A 21,330-nucleotide genomic window follows, 5' to 3' on the forward strand; every position below is an offset into this window, starting at 1 on the left:
CTTTATTCCCTTTATCCTGTAAGAAACTGAAAGACAAGTGCAATTTGCTATGTGGTGGAATGATCGAAAATTACAAATTTTGATCAAGACAGTGAGAGAGCAGATTCTCCATTTGCCAATCACTCTGAAAACACAAGCTTCCAAGTATCTTTGAGATTTAGCCCAGGGAACTGCTAGCTGATCTGAATCATGTATATGAAGTGAGGTTTTCAGAGAGAATCAGGGTCCGACTCATTTCAGTTTTTATAGATTGAAAGACTGGATCCGCAACTAGAAACCAGTTGTGAGAGTTGGAATAGAACTGGGACAGCAGCTGCAAAATACTTGCTGTCAGAAGCACTGACTAATGGATAGATGGCTATATTCCTGGCAGCTCAAATCTCACAAAACTTCAGAGGTTTACTTCTCTTTTCTCATCAAATCGGAAGGTGGCAAAGTGTGGGCCACTAAGTTCTGCAAGTTCTGTACTTAGAATTAAAACATCAGGCAGAGAGATGGAAAATAGTGGATATATTTGTCTGAAATTCCTGAATTAGTTCCTTCCATGCCCCACCTCTTAGCTGTTTGCTCTTCACAAATTTCTACATACTAAATCTGCTGACCTAAGCAAGGAATTTGTTTCAGAAACAGCTATGTTTAAATACATACTGCAGAATATCCAGGGAAAGCACATTCTGAATGTATAAACTGAGCATTCACGAAACAGCCAATTTCTAATGGTACATTTGCAATCAATCAGGGAACAGAAATATACCATGTGTCAAACCAAAACTAACCAACAAAGCACAAAAGTTTAAATGTATTAAATATTGAAACGGACTGTAGGTTGCAGCAAGCAGCAGGACTGAGAAGGCTTTGGAAGATATTTTTAAGACAAAAGAACTTGAGAGAAGCTGATTTGAAAGAGAAGCAACATTTACATGTTTAGCAACCAGCCATATATATAAATGACCCAGTGATACTCATCACTCCTTGGGTTACCTCAGTAGCCAAATGCAGAATCACAAGGCTTATGACTGGGGGACAGCTATGTGATGTTGCCTTGGCCATTCCTACCAGCTGTGAATCCCACCAAAATGACTTCAATTTTCACAGCTGATATATCCAAACTCTTGGCAAGATACAGAGTCAAACGATTCCACCATCCAAGTCTAATGAAATAGTTGTGCAGATGAAAATCATCTGCATCTTGGAGACACCCCCACCTCAAGCACAGATAATTCTCCTGTAATGGCCTTGGGCATATGTTAATCAAGAAGGCTGACAGAGTAGAACTCAGCAATACTCCACGTGGGAACACATGAGTGCACCCACTGGGCTGAGGAACAACTACCCCAAACTGCTCCCACTCCTGAGTCCTCCTGCAAAAAAAGAATGGAATCACTCAAGAGTAACTTCATTTATTGCTCTCATGGCCTTCAGCTATTCATCAATACCACTTTATCATCAAATGTATCAAGACTATCTGACAGATGTGCAATAACACGCATGCTTTAATAGTGTCTAAGGGGTAAAGAAATGCCCTGATGCCTCTGCCATCAAGTGCAGCTAGTAGCACTGATTCTGCCTGTCACCTGGTCTTTAAATATAGCAATTCCACATGCAGGTGTATAGAAGTGACAGTAGTTCAACCAACTGATGCCTGAATGTGCATATTCAGTCAGTCCTAATTTGACTCTATCGTCTGCCAAGAAGGTGAGAGTACGTTGGAGTTCCCACATCAAACTCTCCACAATTTTTCATTGTAACTGACTTAAAATATTCTAAAACATATACATATATACATTTCAATAATCAATACAATTAGTTATGACATGAATATTTAATGAGCCTTTGAACTAAAGGTTCAAGAGACTGGAAATAAGAAACAATATTTATTTCATTGGTGGGTTTTAGTATCCTGAAAATGAAAGAAAGAGAAGATCTATTTCTTCTTATTGATAGTACAGAGTTATTTCGTACAGTCATTTGACTAGATGAAAAATCAGCATTTAAATAGAAGCCACCAATTCAAAAGAGTAGTCCAAATCTGGAGTGATTACAACACCACTTTTGTCTGCCAGCTGTCTAGTGGTCCATCAGAAATGCTCTGGTACTCTGATTATGTTTTTTGATTGGGGTATAAGTCATCCTAAGTCAGTGTTGTCCTTATCAGGATTGTTGCTATCAGCAGAAAAGCCAGGAAATGATAGCTCAGGTAACAGTACTCCTCCTCTTTACCATGTGAACACACTTGCATTCAAGTCATTATACTAGGGAGATTCTGCACTGATGCTCTGTAGTTAGCAGACATCACTTGTCTGCCCTTTCCATGCAACTCTGAGAACTAAAATTTATTTACATAATTTTTAAAAAGCAATGCCCAAACTGAGACCGAATGTTTAAAGATACTGTTGAACTGCAAAAGACATCTGAACATGAGAATTAAAAGAAACTCCAAGGATTGATACTATAGGAGTTAAATTCATTTCAATGTGAATTTTACATTTTGATCACCAAGCAAAATTGAATTCTTTAAAACACATAAATAAGTTGTGATATGCATCTACCATTGTTTATTACAATATATTTTATTATTTATAGCAACATAAACCACACAAGTTCCCAAAGGGTTAATACAACTAGATGACTGAAATTCATGAGCATAATCCTAAACAAGTGAGTTGAAGTTCTATCAGGTCTATTTCATAGCATCAGGGATTACTGCTAGCAGTCTAATCCTACTGAGCCTAAGGGAGGAACGTTGTATTGTATTTGAAATCCTGGCCAGGAAAGAACGGAAGGTTAAATGGGTGCCTTGCTCTGTAATCAAATATCACAGGCACTACTTATCTATTCAATGAACAACTAACGTAGAAAATCAATTAGGAAACAAATAGCGTCTTCTTTTGAATTTTTTTTACCTAACAAAAAGAGAAAGTGAGGAATAAATGGTTTTAGAATATTGTTTAATGAAACTATATTGTATTATAAAATAATTCTATACATAGACTGGCAAATATTAACTAGAAGGTACAAAATACTCCATAGCAACTGCCGGTGTTTTAACGCTATTTCTTTAAGTACTAGGGCTATTTTCCAGGATAGCATGTATTCAGTCTCTGGAAATTGAGTGTCTTCTGAACATACAAAGCAGCACACAGAAACTATACATACAAAATATTAACTGACTGCAGATAATTGGACAGTGCTCAAATGAAATCACAAATACATATCCGGTTGTTTGTAACTGAACATCTTAAATTATGTATCAGCTGCGAAGAGCATTTCTTCAGCTGTGCATCGTCTTTTGTTCACTTGGTTAAAATCCCAGGAGTACTGAAAAAGGCTGAAGCTCCTGCTGGTCTTTGTTCCCAGCAGGGAGAAGTCCCTTTTGGTGGTCTTGAGGTTAACACTCTACCCGCTTCCCCCCCCAGTACCTGTCATTCTGAATAGACTTCACAGTCTGTGCACACAGACAAACAGCCTGACCTGGCCAGCTAGTTTGACCCCTGGGCAGGAAGAAGATCACATCTGGTTATTAATATTGGGACATTAAAAAAATGTAATCTTCAAGGCACTTGGAGAAGCAGGCTGGCAATTATACAGTACGCACTGGATGTCAGTCAGGGAGCATGTTAGCCTGATATTATGTCCGAGAACACTAAAACGTTCATTTTTCTCTGATGAGGGGTTTCAAATACAGTCTCCCTCTGTATCTCTGAAAGCTGGTAAGAGAAGTTAGCCCAAAGCACTTAAATCTTCAGATTATCTGTTCTTCTACTTCCCAATTTTAGTCTGTTTTACACAGTTTTATAATGTACAACATTTGTAGCTGAAAACTGATGCAACTAGAAAAAAACCCACATGATTTTACAGTAGAGGAAGGCAACTGATAAAGGGAACAAAACCTATCAATATTACAATTGACAAAAACACTTCCCCATTACATTCTCTGCATATTTTACTACTATCCAGATTTTTTAGTTCATTCATTCTAGGCCTCTGCATATTAGACGGTTTAAACACAGTTTATATAATTTAATAAAATATACAGAAACACATTTTTACATGCTTGTGATATATATTATACACAAGTGTATGTATACAAAGCTTTATATAGCACAGATTTAAGTGTCATGTGTGAAATCTTAGTTCCACCAAAGTTAGTGGAAAATTTACCTTTTGCTTGAGTTGGGACAAAAATTAACCCTTGCTAAACAACAACACAGAGTCTCATCAGGATACATACTGTGACTATAAAGCCCTGGTCTGACACCTTTATATAGCCAGATAATCATTTACACGTGCCCCCACCAGTTATTCCCAAAATAGAATGTAAGACCACAGTTGGAACTATTGCTGTGATATTTTGCTGGTATCCCAGCCTTATTGATGCCACACAGAAGATTTTGTATTGCCAATGTAAAATCAGCACAGGTCCAGCATACTTCACAAGGAGCACTCTGACCTCCCAAAGCACACTTCTACACCTGTCATGTGAAAGGTGAAGGACCATAGTCTTCAGAGAAGTCTCAACTGCATCCCAGAAGATGTTGCAAACAAAATCTCTGTGCTTGAAACAAGACCTAAAATTGTCTCCAAGGGTAATTATTGTTAATTCTCCCAGCTCAGTTAGCTTAAATCAGCTGTCAGTGTTTGGTTTTGCTACAAACCACCATCAAGACTTTTTCCTTGCTTTCAAATGAAATAATTTCCTTTCAGATTACATTGGGCCAACACCCAGGATGGGCCTTCTACCAATGATGTGTTAATCTTATGATCTGTGAGTCTGAAAAAGGAATTTCACAGTACTGGAAGCAGGAATTTTCCAGCTTTCCAAGAGAATGACAGTAGTACTTGTTTTTTAGTTCTAATAGGCCTCGAGAAGTCAGACATTCAAACTGAAACACTATTATGCATGGAAAAGCTATTATAGGAAAAATGTAAGACATTTCTAAAATATATTAGTCACAAAGTCACAGCGGTGTTTTTCCCCCTTAATATTAGTGGAGCTGGGCTTGGTACACGCAATCATGAAAAAAGAGTATTGATACAGGTAAAGAGCATTCTACAAATTTCTAACATATTTTTCCTAATGCAAAACATGCAGGAGGTTCAGTGGGATAGTCAGTATACCTTTTTCTTTATTACTTAAAACAACATAGCCAACTCAAGTTTGAGACAATAAAACCTTTATCACACTCATCCCAGAAAATTAGAAATGCATATCTGATGATGCACATAAACACACACACATACACAAAAGGAAGAGGAAAAGAAGATTATTGACAGAAAAGAGAAAAAATATAAGTAGTTTAGGGCTTGGTAAGAATGAAATCAGGCTAAGGGCTGCAGAAATGACACCGTTCCCCATGCAAATAGCAATGTGAAAAATAGACATGTAGAGATGTTGGTAGAGCAGGAAGAAGATGAGGTAGTAATACTAGTAATACACTGAGTGTACAACTGAAGTTCCAAAAGAGTAAAACATGAAGCAAGGATGGCACTGTGCACAATCCTGAGAGAGCTGGCATTTTGGAGTGAAATTCCAAGCTTCAGGCAAGGGAGGAAATGTTTCTGACAGGTTGGGGCCTTTCAGGGTTGAAGCTTTCTAGTTTTAAATAGTAGCTGCTTTAAAAATGCTCACAAATGTGGAACAATTTAGGAGGAGAAATGGCCTACAGATGAGGTGTCTCAGTGTGTACGCTCAGCCACAAAGTATGTTACAGTTATCAATACCCAGTAACCTGTTTAGATCTGTAAAAGATATTTAGGAGGTGGATTTTATTGTATCAACTCACACTCTGTATCAAACAGGGAAACTGCTTCCATGAGAGGGTAAACACTTTCAAATTCAAATTGTCTCCTCTTTTACACATCCTCTTTGCAGAGCAGTTTCTCTGACTCTTCCTTTGTGACTAGCCTTTTATCTAGAGCACCAGAAACAAATGGAAAAGCCCTAGAAATAAACTTTGGGAGAAAAACAGAAACAGTAACCATCAATTTCAGCAAGAAATTACCCAAATAACAGAACTTTTTGAACTGGATAATTTCTCGCAGTAGTGACAAACCACAATAGTCAAACCACAGGAGAGCCATGTCCCAGTCAATTGACAAGCTAAGAAACACTGTTGTTTTGGAAAACTACTCCATCCTTGGAGTAATACTACTGAGATCAGCAATACTACAACAAAGATGGATTTGGCCTACATTCTTCCCAACTCTCTCCTCTCATCACCATTTTAATAGGAAACAAACAATGTTTTTAAAGCTTCAAACAAATTCTATAGAGGATAAAAATCAGTAAAAACCCTGTATTTTTCCTGTATCTTTGTAAATATTTAGACTTTTGTTTAACAATATGACCTACCTCATACTAAAGATACTTCGCAGACTCTGCTCATGCCATTGGCAGCTGAGTATCTATTGTGGCAAATTGAGGAAATAATCCTCACCAAAGACTAAAAATACTAGATGAAAAGTTGGGGGACGGGATGTGTGAATGAGAGCCTGGTGTATGTTTTAGCACCACAAAAGAACAACTGGTGCTCGGAAACAACTGTAGTAGTTCATCAAGCCCAGAACATGCTGACACAGCCCAGGCAGGCTCCCTGCAAGGTGAGCACATAAGAAATGAAACCTACCTGAGCAAGGGATCAAAACAGAAGACTGCAGTCAGACCCTACAGCTTGTGACAGCAGCCACTGCCTTTCTGTACCAGATAAAAAGCTTCCTGCAGTCACCACCATCCCGCTGAGCCAGCTCTGCCTGGTAGCTCCCCACGTCTCCCTATGTAGCGGGGATTTCACCCTCATCACAGACACACTTACATGGGCTATAGCTACTGACCTTCCCACTTCTCCTCCTGACACGGCCCGTGGGAAGGACAGTGCACACACAGCTGGCTACCTGACAGCCGGGGACTCCTTGGCACAAGCAGAATAACCCTGCCCTCCCCCACTGCAGGGAACTTGCATCAAATACCCAGTTTCTTTCGTCCCATTAATGGTAGAAAGGGACCTGAGCCAAAGTTAGAAAGGGTTGTCCTGTGACTGTGTTTGTGGTACATTTCCTTATTTCAAGTTTTCTCCAATGACTAATACCCTCTTTAAGAGTTTCAAACAAAAATAAGTTATTCTAAGATGCAAACTGCTGGACATAGTGAGAACCATTTATATGTATTTCATTTTATGGGGGTGTAGGAAATAAAAAAGGAAAAAATCCTCAATATTTATATACTTCAACTTTTCAGAAAGAGGGAGGGGAAAGAATCTAAAGTATTTCAAACCTAATTTTGTGAAAAAAATATGTAGTGATCTACTGCCAAGATAAATGCCTCTTTGGCTTTAACTAATTAGCACTACTACAGGGTTCAGTAGTGACATTTCAGCAGTAATTGATCCTCCGATGCAATTTTTGTGTATTTCAAACCAGCCAATACATCCAGCCAAGAGAGCTGTGCAAGGAGAGAGGCTGGCAGTCAGCACAGAGGAGCTGATCACCACCTGAGTGTGACCTTGGATCCCGGGATGCTAAACACACGCCACCAGCAGGAGCCATTAGCACTAACCATTCCTGAAAATCAGACCCTTAATGCCTCCACTTTTATCACTTCATTCTCTACTCACAGGTAGCACAGCTAATTTAAATTCAGGTAGTGACTGTCCTAAACTAGTGTTTTTATATACTCACACAGGGACTTGAGAACTTCCTGGCTTGCTCTGAAATCAGTATTTCATTTCGAATTTTGTACTGACTTGGTGGGGAGGGCATTTGGCGTCGTATTTTCACATTACTTCACACTACATACAGGGTAACTTAGTTACTATATATTTTTTTCTCTTCTAAACCCTAATATGAAAGGTTTTAATGTCAAGCAGCATGAAGGCCAGAACAATCCAAAAGTCAACGTAGCTCCCACAGTATGAGTTCAACACAACAGACATCCCATCTGTATTTCATGGTGTACCTTAATAACAATCAATAATACATTAAAGTTAGCACTGAACAGTATAAAAAGAGCACACTACAAAGAGTCAATCTCAGTTATGCCTTAGCCTTGCAGACCAGGCGCAGAAACAACTTCTTCTATTTTGTACCAGTAAATGGATATCTGGGGTAAATATTTGCAGATAGATGGTTAATTAGTTATTTCTATTCTTCAGGCTCAGCAAACAGTTAACTGCCTACAGGCATCTGCACACCAAGCCACTATGTATAGCAATACATATGGGAAAGCAACAGGAGGCAGCTATCTGAAGAGACAGAAAGGTGACATGGGCGTAAGGGGATGCTTCTTTCCTCCACTCTCCTAATACTAGGGGGAAATTAATTCTTCCATGGGGTAATTCAGAGCCGGAGTTTTTAGCTCTCAACTGGCTATGCAGGAAGCAGCCTAACCATTTAATACAGGCACCTAAAACAGAAGCAAAACAACTCATGGATTGGAAACAAGCTAGAGGAACTAGCAGGCCATTTAACAGAAGTTACCCCTGTGTCTTCTAACATCAAACTAGGACTGATCTTGCAGAAGTCATGAATGAATTTATGCCGGTCAAGAGCAGCCAAAGAACCCTCAGGAATGCCAGATAGTTTTCAAGATAGCTGAGCATGCAGACAAAATTCAGTACTGACAAATCCAAGAAAATGTATATTAGAAGGAATACTTTGAATCAATCAAACATGTTACTGGTGTCTAAGTTAAACGCAACCACTCTAGGACACTTCAGCATCAGTATGAAGTGGGGGGCGTGGGAAGAGACATGTAATGAAAAGCAACATATTTCCAGCACAGAATGCAGTAGGATTTGTTTAAAGCAGATTATATTTTTGGATGCACCAGGCATGGGACAGTAAGATCATACGGTTCCACTGAGAACAGTGTGTTCAGTTCTGAAATATCTATGTATCTCAAGAAAAATTCAGCAGTGGTAGAAGGAGTTCAGAGATCAGTGACAGGATTAGCAGAAATGTGGAAAAATGTCCACCAAAAGCAACACTGAATAGACTGAAATTCTTTGGTGCATTAAAAGTGTAAATAAAAGACAGGCGTGATAAAAAGACCATAAAATAATCACAAAGATTATTATGAAGCTATAACGATTATGTAGAAAGACCACAAAGAATATAAGAACACATGATCTTTTTTGTTCTGTTACCAGATGAATAAAAACAAACAAAACTTAACAAATTAATGCTAGAAATTTTTTAAAGCTGAAAAAAAATATATTTATATGCAGGTTAAATTGACTTGTTGAACTCTTTCCCCCTGTATGTGATTGAGCCAAGAATTCAGTTTATAAAATTATTTGATGTTTGTGCACCTATAAGGCTACCCCAAGACCACTTTGGAGAAAAAAATATATACTTGAATTCATATGATGTTAATTCATTGTTAAGTACAGAGGACATAAGAGAAGAAAAAGAATTTTCCCGTATGAGTAACATTATTCCATATTTGCCCATGAAATTACTTTTTTTTTGCTTTCCTCTGAGAAGCAACTGTTGTTAGCCAGTCTGTAGCAAAGAGATTAGATAACATGGATTAATGGTATAATTTGCTGTGATAGGACAATGATTGCATAGTTGGCCTATTAATGTGTTGTTGCTTTTAAAATAGCATTCTCTTCTGTTATGGACAGCCACTGCATGAAATGTACTTAACTAACTTTATTTGCAATGGAGTATTTTTCATTAGGACAGGCTGGAAAGATATCTCATGATTAAGTGACTCAGAAAGAGCTCCAAAGAAAAAAGAAATATTCTTTACACCCAGACGAAATCCTGATAATTTTATCCCTAAAAGTGTCTATAGGAAAATTATGAATAACTGGGAGAAGGAAAATAGAACAAAAATGGAAGCCCAACCTTTATTACAGCAGACATATATAGACCTTTGGACAACATTATAGAAGGTGATGTAGCAGCCTGGGGGATGTATGGATGCACATAGTTTTTAAATTGTTTATGCTCTTGGGAAGTGTACACTTTTATAAGCACACACATGGCTTTTTGTTTACCTCCACTGCACTCCCTGTGCAAGAAACCCAGTCTTCAACAACTGTGATTTCCTCCCTAACACTAGTGTTGGATAATATCTCTCCCTCTGTGATCTTGTGAGCATGAACAACTTCGGACTCCATCTCTAACTCATTCTTCCCAATACTGTAATTCATTCTTCCCAATTACAGACACTCTATTAAATACACGTAAAGATAATTTCTTCACATATGTCCGTCTTTCTGTCTGCATATGTTTAAGTGTTATGCTTAATTATAATTCTATAAGGTCCATTTAGACTGTCAAATATACTGGGGGCCAACCTTTCACTCACCTCTGCTTGGTTAGAGACAAATTTTCTTCTTCCCCAAGGCCATGCTCTGTTTCTTACTCCAGACAGTATTGACATTACCTTCTAAATCTACTAGGACAAACAACTACTAGAAGTAAAGGAGAGACATTTGTTTAGTTCCTGTTGTGGACACATGAGGCACAAAACCTTTGTATCTGGAGAGCACAAAAGCTCTGGGATACAGGTTGTAGCACGAGATTTCAAAGTTCTCCTTTTATTGATTACCAGCTCAACTCTCCTCCATTTCATAAAAATTATTACATACACAGAACTCTTCAAAACCAGCATAGCTCTCGTCCTTTGTTTGCCCCAAAATGTTCTGGGTAAACTTAATCATGTTTGGTATTTTTGAGGTAGCTGAGGCCACAGAATTTGAGCTGTTCAGTGGAGAACTCCTGAAAAAAATGAAGTATCCTAGCAAGACCTCTGGATCCAGGTCCTACATGTAACATGTCAAGTCATAGATGATCCCACAAACCTATTTTTGTTTTTCAGAAATCTGAAACTACAAAGTGTCAGTGAAAGAGCAAATCCTTTTTCAAAAAATACCTGTAAGCAGTCCTAATGACTAGTTACAAAGATATCCATTCCTTGAGTTCTATAAGTCACAGAAATTCAAGTGTTGTGAAGATATTTTTGAAGCCTGACACGCTACAAAACATACCAGTGGAGATAGGAAAAGAGAGACAGAGCACATTGACAGCATATCCAATTCACCATGACCTATGAGACTATCTTAGTAAATCAAACAGTGACAAAGGATATCCACAGCCTACGTACAACACCTATTACTGGGATGCATCCGCAATGGGGTTAGTCCCAGGGGACTAACACTACAGCAGTACTTTCAAATCTGCCCAAACTCCAGGTCAGAAATGTCATAAAATTAGTCTTAAACCATTTTTTGTGGCCTGTGATCTTTGTCATCTGAGAGCTGACTTCAGAAAATCTTGCTCTGATATATCCCAGCAGGGTCCCAACTTCCTCCTAGGTCAAAGATTTTGAGTCACAGAAGTTCCTGCACAAATAAGGACATAAGGTTTTCAGAAACACTTGCAGTTCAGCCTCACTTTTTTCCTAATTTCCAGTCATTCATTAGCTGCATACATATCTGCAAATGCCAAAGGGTGTTTCCAAAATAGTAACATCTAGATACTAAAAGCTGTCTCATTTCAGTGGTAAATCAAGCCTTTTTCCATGCTCTCATCACACAAAGAGCAAGAATACCAAGATCCTCTTTAGACTTTGTTTCATTGTTCTAGTTGCAAAAATATCAAGCTTCTGGTCATTCACAAAGTGTTTATTCAATTAGAAAACTTTATTATTTTTTTGCCTCAATCTATTTCCCATAGAGCAAGTTTTTGTCTAGGTTACACAGAAAATAGGAACATTGTTGTGTGAATGGTATGAAGCTGTATCAGGGGAAGTTCAGATTGGACTTTAGGAAAAGGTTCTTTACTGAGAGGATGCTTGGTCAGTGGAATAGGCTCCCAAGGGAAGTGGTCACAGCACCAAGCCTGTCAGAGTTTAAGGAGCATCTGGATGATACTCTTACTCATATTGTTTAGTTTTAGGTAGACTTGCGAAGAGCAGGGATTTCGACTCAATAATCCTTATAAGTCCCTTACAACACCAGAAATTCTGATTCTATGAATAAGAAGTGTCCTTCCTTCTCTTTTTCCATTACGACCCAGAGTTTTGAATTTAGCATAAGGATAATATCAGTCATACCTGTTATGATACTTGAGCTACTTGCAGCTTTTCAGGATTTTCCATGGAAAATACCCTCATTCTTAATAAAGTGGGGGAGACAACTGACCTCCCCCACCCAAGGACTGATATAGGCCCAAACTTATGGCCTAAAGGCCTAAAGCTTAGAATGCCAAAGGAAAAAAAAAAACTTGAAATGAGAAGATATAGACCACTGGAATTGCCCAATAAAGTTCTTGTAAGAAGAGTTTTCACTGTAGGCCTTTGTTTTAAACAGGGTCATCACAACAGGATTGATCTTGAACTTTCTCTGACCTAGAGTAACCTATTTTTCTGTAAAAGGTTGGGTACAAACTATCCCTGAACACCAGATTCCATGCTGTCTTTATGGGTGGAGGTGGCTCTATGGTTCTTTTCTCCAGTAGCAGCATAAGGAAGTGTATATTCTTCTTTGGGAGAGGTTACAAGGGAGAACAGAGACTACAAATAAACACTGTCTTTGGGTAGAATCTCTGTATGCTAGGTTGCCTGCACACAATCCAGTAAAAAACTATATAAACAAACTATATAAAAGTAGTTACACAGTCATGTAACTTAGACATGTGAATCATGTGAACAGCATGGTTTGATTAACGCTCTAGGATAACAATTTTAAATATAAAAATTTACATTTTTGCTAGGTAACCCAGATAGTCAAATGCTCACTCTTGGAATAAGGTTAGTATATTACCATTCATGGTTTTCATTAGCAATATGTAGTTTCCCACTCATGCATATAGCCAAGGAGTATTGCTCATACTCCTTGTATATGACAAAACCATTTTTTTCATTACTGTAGCTGCTACTGCAGTAAGATGCCCAAGGCATGGGAATCTGCACACTTCATCATTCAAGGACTACCTTTGCTCAATTTTTGTTTCCTTCAATGCCCCCTGCCTTTAAAAGCTAAGGATTATCTTAATGCCTTCCTTCCCACCGGGAGAGTAGAACATGCAGTTTCCCCCAAGGCTATGGTGCACAATTCTCTGTGTATCTGGTCTGCTGTAGAACTGCAGGGTTGGCACCTTCTGCTGCAAACCAAGGGGGTCATTTCCATGACATCCTCCTTCATGGCTGTCCACAAAGCAAAGGTCTTGCAGTCCTTAGCAAACCTTCAGTTTTTTCTATATATCAGCATGAGGTTGTATGATGATCAGTCTGAACTATGTGCCTGGTTTAACTACAGCAGTCTAACAGGCAGACCATCAGGATCAAAAAATATTACAAACTATCACTTATAATTAATGGTTTATTAACATAAAAACCCTACTCATGTTTAATGTAATTAGTACCTACTTCCTGTTGTACTGTATTGTATTTTACCCACAAGCACACACGGAAGTTTATCCAATGAAACATGTCTCCTGCACTGGGCCCAATTCTTGCTGAAACTAACAGAAATGGCATTACTCATCATTTCACACCAGCCTCTTCACTGTCCTTTCTTATCCTTTTCTGGAGCATTGCTCTAGTGATACCCCAAAGGAGGAAAAAAAAAAAGAAATGCAGAAAATGAATTTATCTGTCTAGAAATATAGACATATATAGCGCCAATACAGTCTTAAGAGCTGTGTATCAAACAGCTCAAATCTCAGTCCTCTACACATGAGGTCTCTAAGGTTTTATTCCCACCAACCCTCCTATAATATCACAATTCTGGCATTTTGTCTGGATGAATTAACAAATGCATAGACCAAGGGAAAGTTTCTTCTAAATCACTTAACAAAAGCAATGGCAAACCTGAATTACACATATGCATATCAAAATATAACTTTCCTGTAGTGCCTCAGTCTTTTTATTTTTTTTACTGCTCATCTTTAAATATATGGAAGAGAGCATGGAGAAAAATCTCACCTGGGAGAGTCTGGCAAACTAATTACAATTCTAGAGAAGACACTTGTAGTAAGTTGCATAATATCAGCTAAAATCTCCTAAGGGTAACAAGAAAATCTATGTTGCAAGGCTGGGACGGAGTGGTTGCCAAATCCATAGCTGCAATCTATTAATGCACACGTACACATGCACTCTCATTGACATAATGCTCTTATATACACTATATACTGCATCTCTAGTTTGAATCTCAATTAGCAATAAATACATATTTCTCTTAACGTCAAAATGAAAGAACTCCAGGCATAAAAAACAGCTGTTATACAGTCATTTTTTGTGTTGAGTATACTGAATAAATGAGGCTGATCCTCTTTCTACTGCTTTTGCTCTCCTCCTTGCTCACTTCTACTCTCCAAGAGGAGGCACTAGGTCGGGCTCCACTGGGCAGGCTGCACACTGGAAGTCATGTTGAAGTAGTCTGGTACAGTCTCTTTTTAAAGAGTAGCCTTATACAATCTCACCCAAAACAGCACACAGACCGGGATTCTGGACAGCATTTCAATAGAAGAACACGAGACTCTTTAAACTGCGATTTGAGAGCACCTTTTTGTTTTAGTGTAAAGCTGAATTTAAAGTATGCTATTTTTTTACAAGAACCATTAGATAGGACTATCTGAGAGCCAGACATCTGAATATCAAATTAAATATACATGAAATATGTGAAAATTATTTCTCTACTATTTTATTTAAAATTTATAATGAAAATAATAGGTTTGAAATTGCTATTTTTTTAGCCAAGTTTTTGTTTGTTTGTTTTTAATAAATGTACTTGTCTATAGCATACAAGTACATAAACATATACATTATAGATATATTTACACAATGTATGTATATCTGTGACTAGACAGTGTGTTCTTTGAACACAAGTGTCTCTTTATACATGTAAGCACAACAGCATAATCTGAATCACAGTAACTACAACTTGCAGTGTAAATTAAATTCCATAAAATATTTAAAAGCTTAAATGAACATAAGTACTAAATGAACATAAGTACTATAAAAAAATTAAAAAATACCCTCTATCCGCTATATCATGAGGTTTGTGTTGAGGAGCAAATTAGAGTAACTTCTGTTTATCACTGAAAACAGTTTTCTTCACCTAAACAAACAACAGGAATAAGATTAAGCAAAGCACGTTTTGGCTCCTCAGATGTGCAGACATATTCCAATTTCCTTTCCACAATGATTTTTATGCAAATCAATGCTGCACAATCTCCTGACCTCTTTTACCGTCATACTGGGACAATGATAGTTCAATAATTGAACTGGCACATATCTAGGATATTTGATTTTATATTAAAAAGTTAGTGCAGGACAATTGAAATGAAAAGAATGTGACTTTCTGTTAATTCCAGGCTGATCAAGCACGAACATTTCATGTCAAACAGAGTAAAGCAAACAAAGTGATTTGGGCTGTGAGTCCATTCGTCCCCACATGCATATACTTCACACCCCCCTCGGTTGTTAATTCCTAACAACGATGCTTTCATCCAGAACGAGGATAATGAGAAAAAACCAAGCAGTGTTCCTTGGGGAACTGTTACACTAAAGTTACCTAAGCACTAAATCCCACTTGTGCCTCTTGCACGTGATAAAGATGAGCAAAGCATTCAATATCCCTGGCTGATTTAAAATCCAAATATGCAAACAGCATTATGGAATCCAGACAGACTACTCTGCTTCGCTGATGACAGATGCAGAAAAAGAGCTGGTCTAATTAAGCTTTTGACTTTGAACCAGCAGAGAAGTGGACACCTCACTTTAAAAAAAGCAGTGCAGAACCCCAGCTGACAAGCAGGTGCTGCACGGTATTTGCATTTCCTGCAGAGGATGCTAGCTAGCAGGACCAAGCAGCTAACCGTGAAAATTCTTGGCCCTAAGTGACCCAAGGACAGACTATAAATCCAGCCTATAAAATATAGTAAAAGCCTTGTTTGTTCTTCCACCCTTTCAATATGTGATGTTATACATTTGTGATTATCTCATTTTATTGGGCTCTTTAGAAAGATGTTTATGATCATTTGCAGACAAAACAAAGGCTCATTGTAAACTCTCTTTTAAATAAGTTGGAAAGTCAATATGAAACAAAGGGCACCACTTTCATGACTGCTTACATGCAAATTATGCTTGTGTGTGTAATATTACAATGCATTTCAGCAAAGGGATATAGTCCTAGCTAATTACAAAGCTAACATATAGTAGTATTGCATTAGCAGCCCAAGAAATTCCTCTTGAATTGCATACATCTGAAAATAGAAAGACATGCTTGTGCGGAAACTTAATTATTTTGGCAAAAACTGTGAGGGCCAGATTCTCAGAAGAAATAAACACAAAGGTCTGCTTTACACTCCCAAGGATCTCACTCTTTGTTTATTCAGAAAACCTCCATCAGATAAAACTTACCATTTGGATTGACTAATTTGCCTTCTTATTTATAGTATCTACAGCTAAGTAACACAATTACTGCTCGGTTTGTGAGTAGGGAACAGAATACTGCTGATCTACAAATACAAGGTCTGAAAGAGACAATCAGCGAGCTCTGCCAGGTTAAAAAAGTTAATGCTGTTGCATTCCACTCTAGGCAAAGAAGACAAGCCTTTTTCAAGGACAGTTCTGACTTAAATGCTTTTTTATGGGTTCAAAGTAAAACATTATGGTAAAAAAATGAATACAGCTTTGTTTGTTTCTTCGGTCATCGTTAGCAATAGACATAGGGGTATTCTGTTTTTGAGCCCATATGGAAAGACCATCAACACTTTCTGCTTCAGGGTCCTTTGCCAAAATACCATATCCCACATGCCTTTTACCTTAAAACATAAAAGGAAAGGTGTTGTTCTGGTCAAATAAAGAAATAATTTTTACTAGCATACGTCTAATGTTAAAGCTGCCTAAATCCTGCCAAAGACATTACAACACCATCTGCAAAACAGATTTTCATTAAATTGATCAGTTTAAAGTTAAGCAGCTAGGCAGATGATGCTTTTGAGCTAACCTTTAACCTCTAACCTTCTTAAACTGAAATCAGGTCATTCCTTTGGGGTAATATCTTTGCCATTTGAGAACATGAGAGGTAAAGTGATCTACCCAAATTTAACTGACAATCATAGCATTAATAGTGTTATGGATCAATATTTTGTCAATAAAGGGAAAACCAAGGTAGTTTTCACACAGCTGAGTATTAGTCTGCTAACTGCTGCCTGTCACTTTCCCTGAGCTCCTAAATAGTTGCATATATGATGTAAACTGCAGTAAACATCCAATATAAAAGCACCAAGTATTAAAGCTATTATCAGAAAATTGAATAATATTTTTGATAGACTAACTTCAAATATTTACTTGTGATTAGAAATCGATCATGACGTTCAGTTACTTGTTCAAGTAAGCTCTTCAGCCATCCCAGTTTACTCTGCAAAAAGGCTACCCTGTATTTATTAATAAAGTATTTGAAAATTATTTTATAAGCACATGACATGATATATGCCATTCCCTGAATCAAAAGCTATTTGACCAAGCTACAAAATGGCTGCCTTAAAAGCAGTTCCAGCTATATGTACTTTACAGCCACAGAGACACATCGCTGTCCTGCCTCAGCCCCCCAGATCTGCAGAAGCTGAACACTTCTTCCTGCAGAATGGAAACACACTCTTGCTATAGAAGCTTTCTCTGTTTACTTATGGAGTCACTGAATGTTTCTTGATGGATGCTGCCAAGAACTTGCAACTCTTCTGTGGTTTAATTTGCTTACATCGAGCTCCACAATTCCAAGCTTAAGTCTTTGGGAAATTCATTAGGCCAAGCTGAGTTCACTCAGGGTAAGGTCGTCTTTGTTCTGGCTCCTAGCAGCCACATTACCAACACCACTTGAATACTGCACTTCTGTAAGGAACAATCAGGCCATTTCTTTTTTAAATAACTTAGAAAACAGCTAAAGGTTTCACTTTCCCACATTTAGAATCTAACTCTAAAAGTGATATTTCCGTACTGCCTAAAATTATACAGTTTCAGAAGAGAAGCTCTGATGTTCCTGGTTACTTTAAAAGCTATGGCTATGAAAAGACGTACTTTTATTCCATCAGCACAGGAAGAGAAATCAAGCTGCTACGGCAACATTTATAAAAAGAAAATTCATAAAACAATAACATTTAAATAAATATAAATGACTAAAGAAAAACTTTGAGGTACTTGACAAAGCAAAGGAAAAAAGTCAAAAATTCTTTCTCTGTGCTTTCAGATGGTTTTAGTATTAAAGTTTTTATTGCCAAACCATATTCACAGCACCTTAATTTTAAAAGAGTTAAGAGGAGCTGCTTGAATATAAACACAATTCATGAATATTCAATATCACTCCCAAGGCATGTATCTATTATTCATGCAAATTAATGTTCATTTTTTCCTTAGGTGCTCTAAAAGTTTATCTGATGTATCAAGAGGAAAAAAGTTTACAACTCCCTTGGTGTCAACGGCTTGACCAAGACCTGACAAAACTATCAAGTTAGCCAGCAAATAACAGACTTTCAAAATCTCATTTTCACCTTGAGGTCTGAATGTACACCCACAATTAAGAGTAAAGTTTTCTGGGTGACGTACAGAGGCATTACATTCTCTTATAAAGCACACACATCCAGAACATTTTGGTCATTTGGAACATATTGTAGCATTTCACTGCCAACCTCAAGTCTTAAAAAATAATACTAATACCTCAGTTGATGTTTTAAATGAGACATTCCTCTCCTTCAAATTAGCTTTAAAATGAAATTATATAAAAAATAATGTGTGTGTGTATATGCTATCTGCTTTCTGAGAGTCACTAAACCTAGTGAGGTTCATATGTTCAAGCCTCTGTAAGAAGTCATGAGGGACAGAAACTTTTGACACTTCCAATTGTCCTTCTGTAAAATGAAAATCCATGTTACTGCATGTGCAGCATGTGTTAACTCAGACCAACCATTTGCATGTGGTTGAACACCAGAAGAATGTTATTTCTTGCTTAAACTGGAGGTCTGCTGATACTTTTCCATAGTTATTCTAACAGTTTACGGAATCCTTTTGCACCAGGATGTCTTTAACTGATACAGGGACTGAACTCTAAAGGCTAGTGGTGACCATTTGCTACGTATGATAGCAGCACCACATAGGCACTACTGTGCTATTGCTCCATCTAACAAAACAGGATCTGGCAAAGAAGCAGATTCAGCAGCAGGACATTTTTGGTGATGAGGGGTAAGAGATAATACTCGCTCCCTTAGAACTCCACGTCAAATATTTTGTAGAACATGTTGCAAACTGAAACATATTTCATCATCATTTCTCTAGGGATCGGGTTGAGTGAGTGAAAAGACAGTACTGTTTTGAGTAGATAGTTTATGTAACTTCATAGCTATGCCTATAGCTTTTTTTAAAAAAATAAGCAGCTGGCATCCTACTTTCAACAGTCTCTGAATGGAGAACTGAAGCCATCTGAGAAAGCTGCCAGCCTTCCCATCTCCTATTCTGTCATTCCTATCTGTGACACCATTTGCAGCAGTATCTCTCTGAATGGTGGCATTATAAAACACATCATTGAAGTAATCCAGGTTAACACTCCAAAAAAGAGATGGTGACCAACTTGGATCATTTAAAAAAATGTGACTTAGAATGTGTCACTAGACTCTCAGCTCTTTTTGCACTTTTCATAACAGAACTTTGAATCTTAAAAAAAAAAAAGCAAAAAAAAAAACCCAACTAGCAAAAAAACCAAACACCCTTCTAGAATTAAGGAAAAATGTAATTTAAATAAAATACATTATTAAATTAACAGAGCAGTCAGCACTGTTGGACAACATAATAGACCAAACTTCATGTTACTGCCATTTTTGTTCACAGCAGATACACCAAGGTTACAACTGTAAGGTTATAAAATGAAAATCCATGTTACTGCATGTGCAGCATCTGTTAGCTCAGACTAACCATTTGAATGCAGTTGAACACCAGAAAAATATTATTTCTTCTGTAAACTAGAGGTCTGCTGAGACTTTTCTGTATTTATTCTGTGTGTACATGGTTTCAACATGATTAGAAAACCAGCATAGTTGCTGTAATCAGCAGATGACTCCTGATAGTTTAGTTATCACAGATTTCTAGTATAAATCAATAGATAACACTTGCAAAATGGATTTTCTAATCATATTTAGAGCTTGTTACAGTGACTAATGGTTTGTAATATTTCCTGAATTTTTATATCCCCTAGACAAAAGAAGTTTTTAATAAGTTACAAAGTTATTCATCTTGGAAATGAATGTGTTATATTTTGTACATGAACCAAGACAATCAAGCCAATCCAGTAAACACACTGCAGAAAATAAGTTACCCCATAATTAGGGTTTGGAAAAAGTCATGACAAGTTGTGTAATAAATGGTATTCATCACTCCCACATATTCATTATATCCACATAGTTTTTTCCAGTAAAGATAAAAATATAGTTGCCATTCTACTAACATATTTATCTACACCACACCCTTTCATGTTTGTGAAAAATCATTACTGGTTTGGAAAAGAAGGGCAGACAAAAGGATGACAGTGCTTACTTTTGAATATCCTTGGTAATAATGTGGCACGTTGCATGTGCTTACCGAAAATACCAATGTAAAATAACTTGGCTGTGATAGATTGTGGTTGCGAACAGATACATATGCCAGAAAGTGATCTCCTTCCCTATGCATGGAATGGAAAAATCATAATTTTCCATAATCTCCGTCAAGCTTCTGATCAAAATGTAATGGACAAAGTCTGAAAAGGTTATGAGGGATATAAAACTCCTCTAGTCATTTATTGTGAGAGAACTTATGGACCCTGTGTTTGCAGAAAGTACATCCTAAGTGGGCCCCTGGGAGAATCAATGGGACTCATCTGGAGTACTCCTCCCTGACTAACCTGCATAGTTTTTGTTTGATTCTACGCATGTTCAATAAACATTTACTCTGCCAATTAATCAAAGATTTGTTTGATAAGCACCGAAACAGGTAATTTCCTCGCCTACTTGGTGCTGACTGAAGTTGCTGTCACTGGCTTACCTTGTACAGTTTCAGGGCTGCCTCGTGCCTGTGATTGGTAGTGTGTAAGCGCAATTTATCCACGCTGTTGGTGTAATAGTCACAGGCGTTACATTTTAGGTGAACTGGGTTGCCAATGGCAATACACTTCAGCCTCCACTCATTAGTTTTGCCGCCTTCTTTAATGTGAGCCACCAGTTGGTATTTCTGCATATGTTTGTCAGTCTTGCAGTGGAGCTGGAAGTTCGCTTTGAGCTGAGTGTTGTAGTTACAGAGCTTGCACTGGTAGATGTCTCCAATTACAGCCCTCCACTCCTCTTCGGGGAGTG

General features: G+C 37.6%; 1 protein-coding gene across 6 annotated transcripts in view; it reads right to left on the reverse strand.

The window, feature by feature from the left end:
• ZFHX4 (zinc finger homeobox 4) overlaps window positions 1-21,330 on the reverse strand; it is a 154,908-nt gene that overhangs the window by 100,470 nt on the left and 33,108 nt on the right. For all 6 annotated transcript variants that reach the window (XM_064650350.1, XM_064650359.1, XM_064650318.1 and 3 more), the window contains exon 3: window positions 21,023-21,330. This exon is cut by the window's right edge. In XM_064650350.1, coding sequence (XP_064506420.1) covers window positions 21,023-21,330 — 308 coding nt within the window. The remainder of the gene's footprint in view (window positions 1-21,022) is intronic.

Source organism: Pseudopipra pipra, chromosome 1 (genome assembly GCF_036250125.1).
Source record: "Pseudopipra pipra isolate bDixPip1 chromosome 1, bDixPip1.hap1, whole genome shotgun sequence".
Taxonomy (NCBI): Eukaryota; Metazoa; Chordata; class Aves; order Passeriformes; family Pipridae; genus Pseudopipra; species Pseudopipra pipra.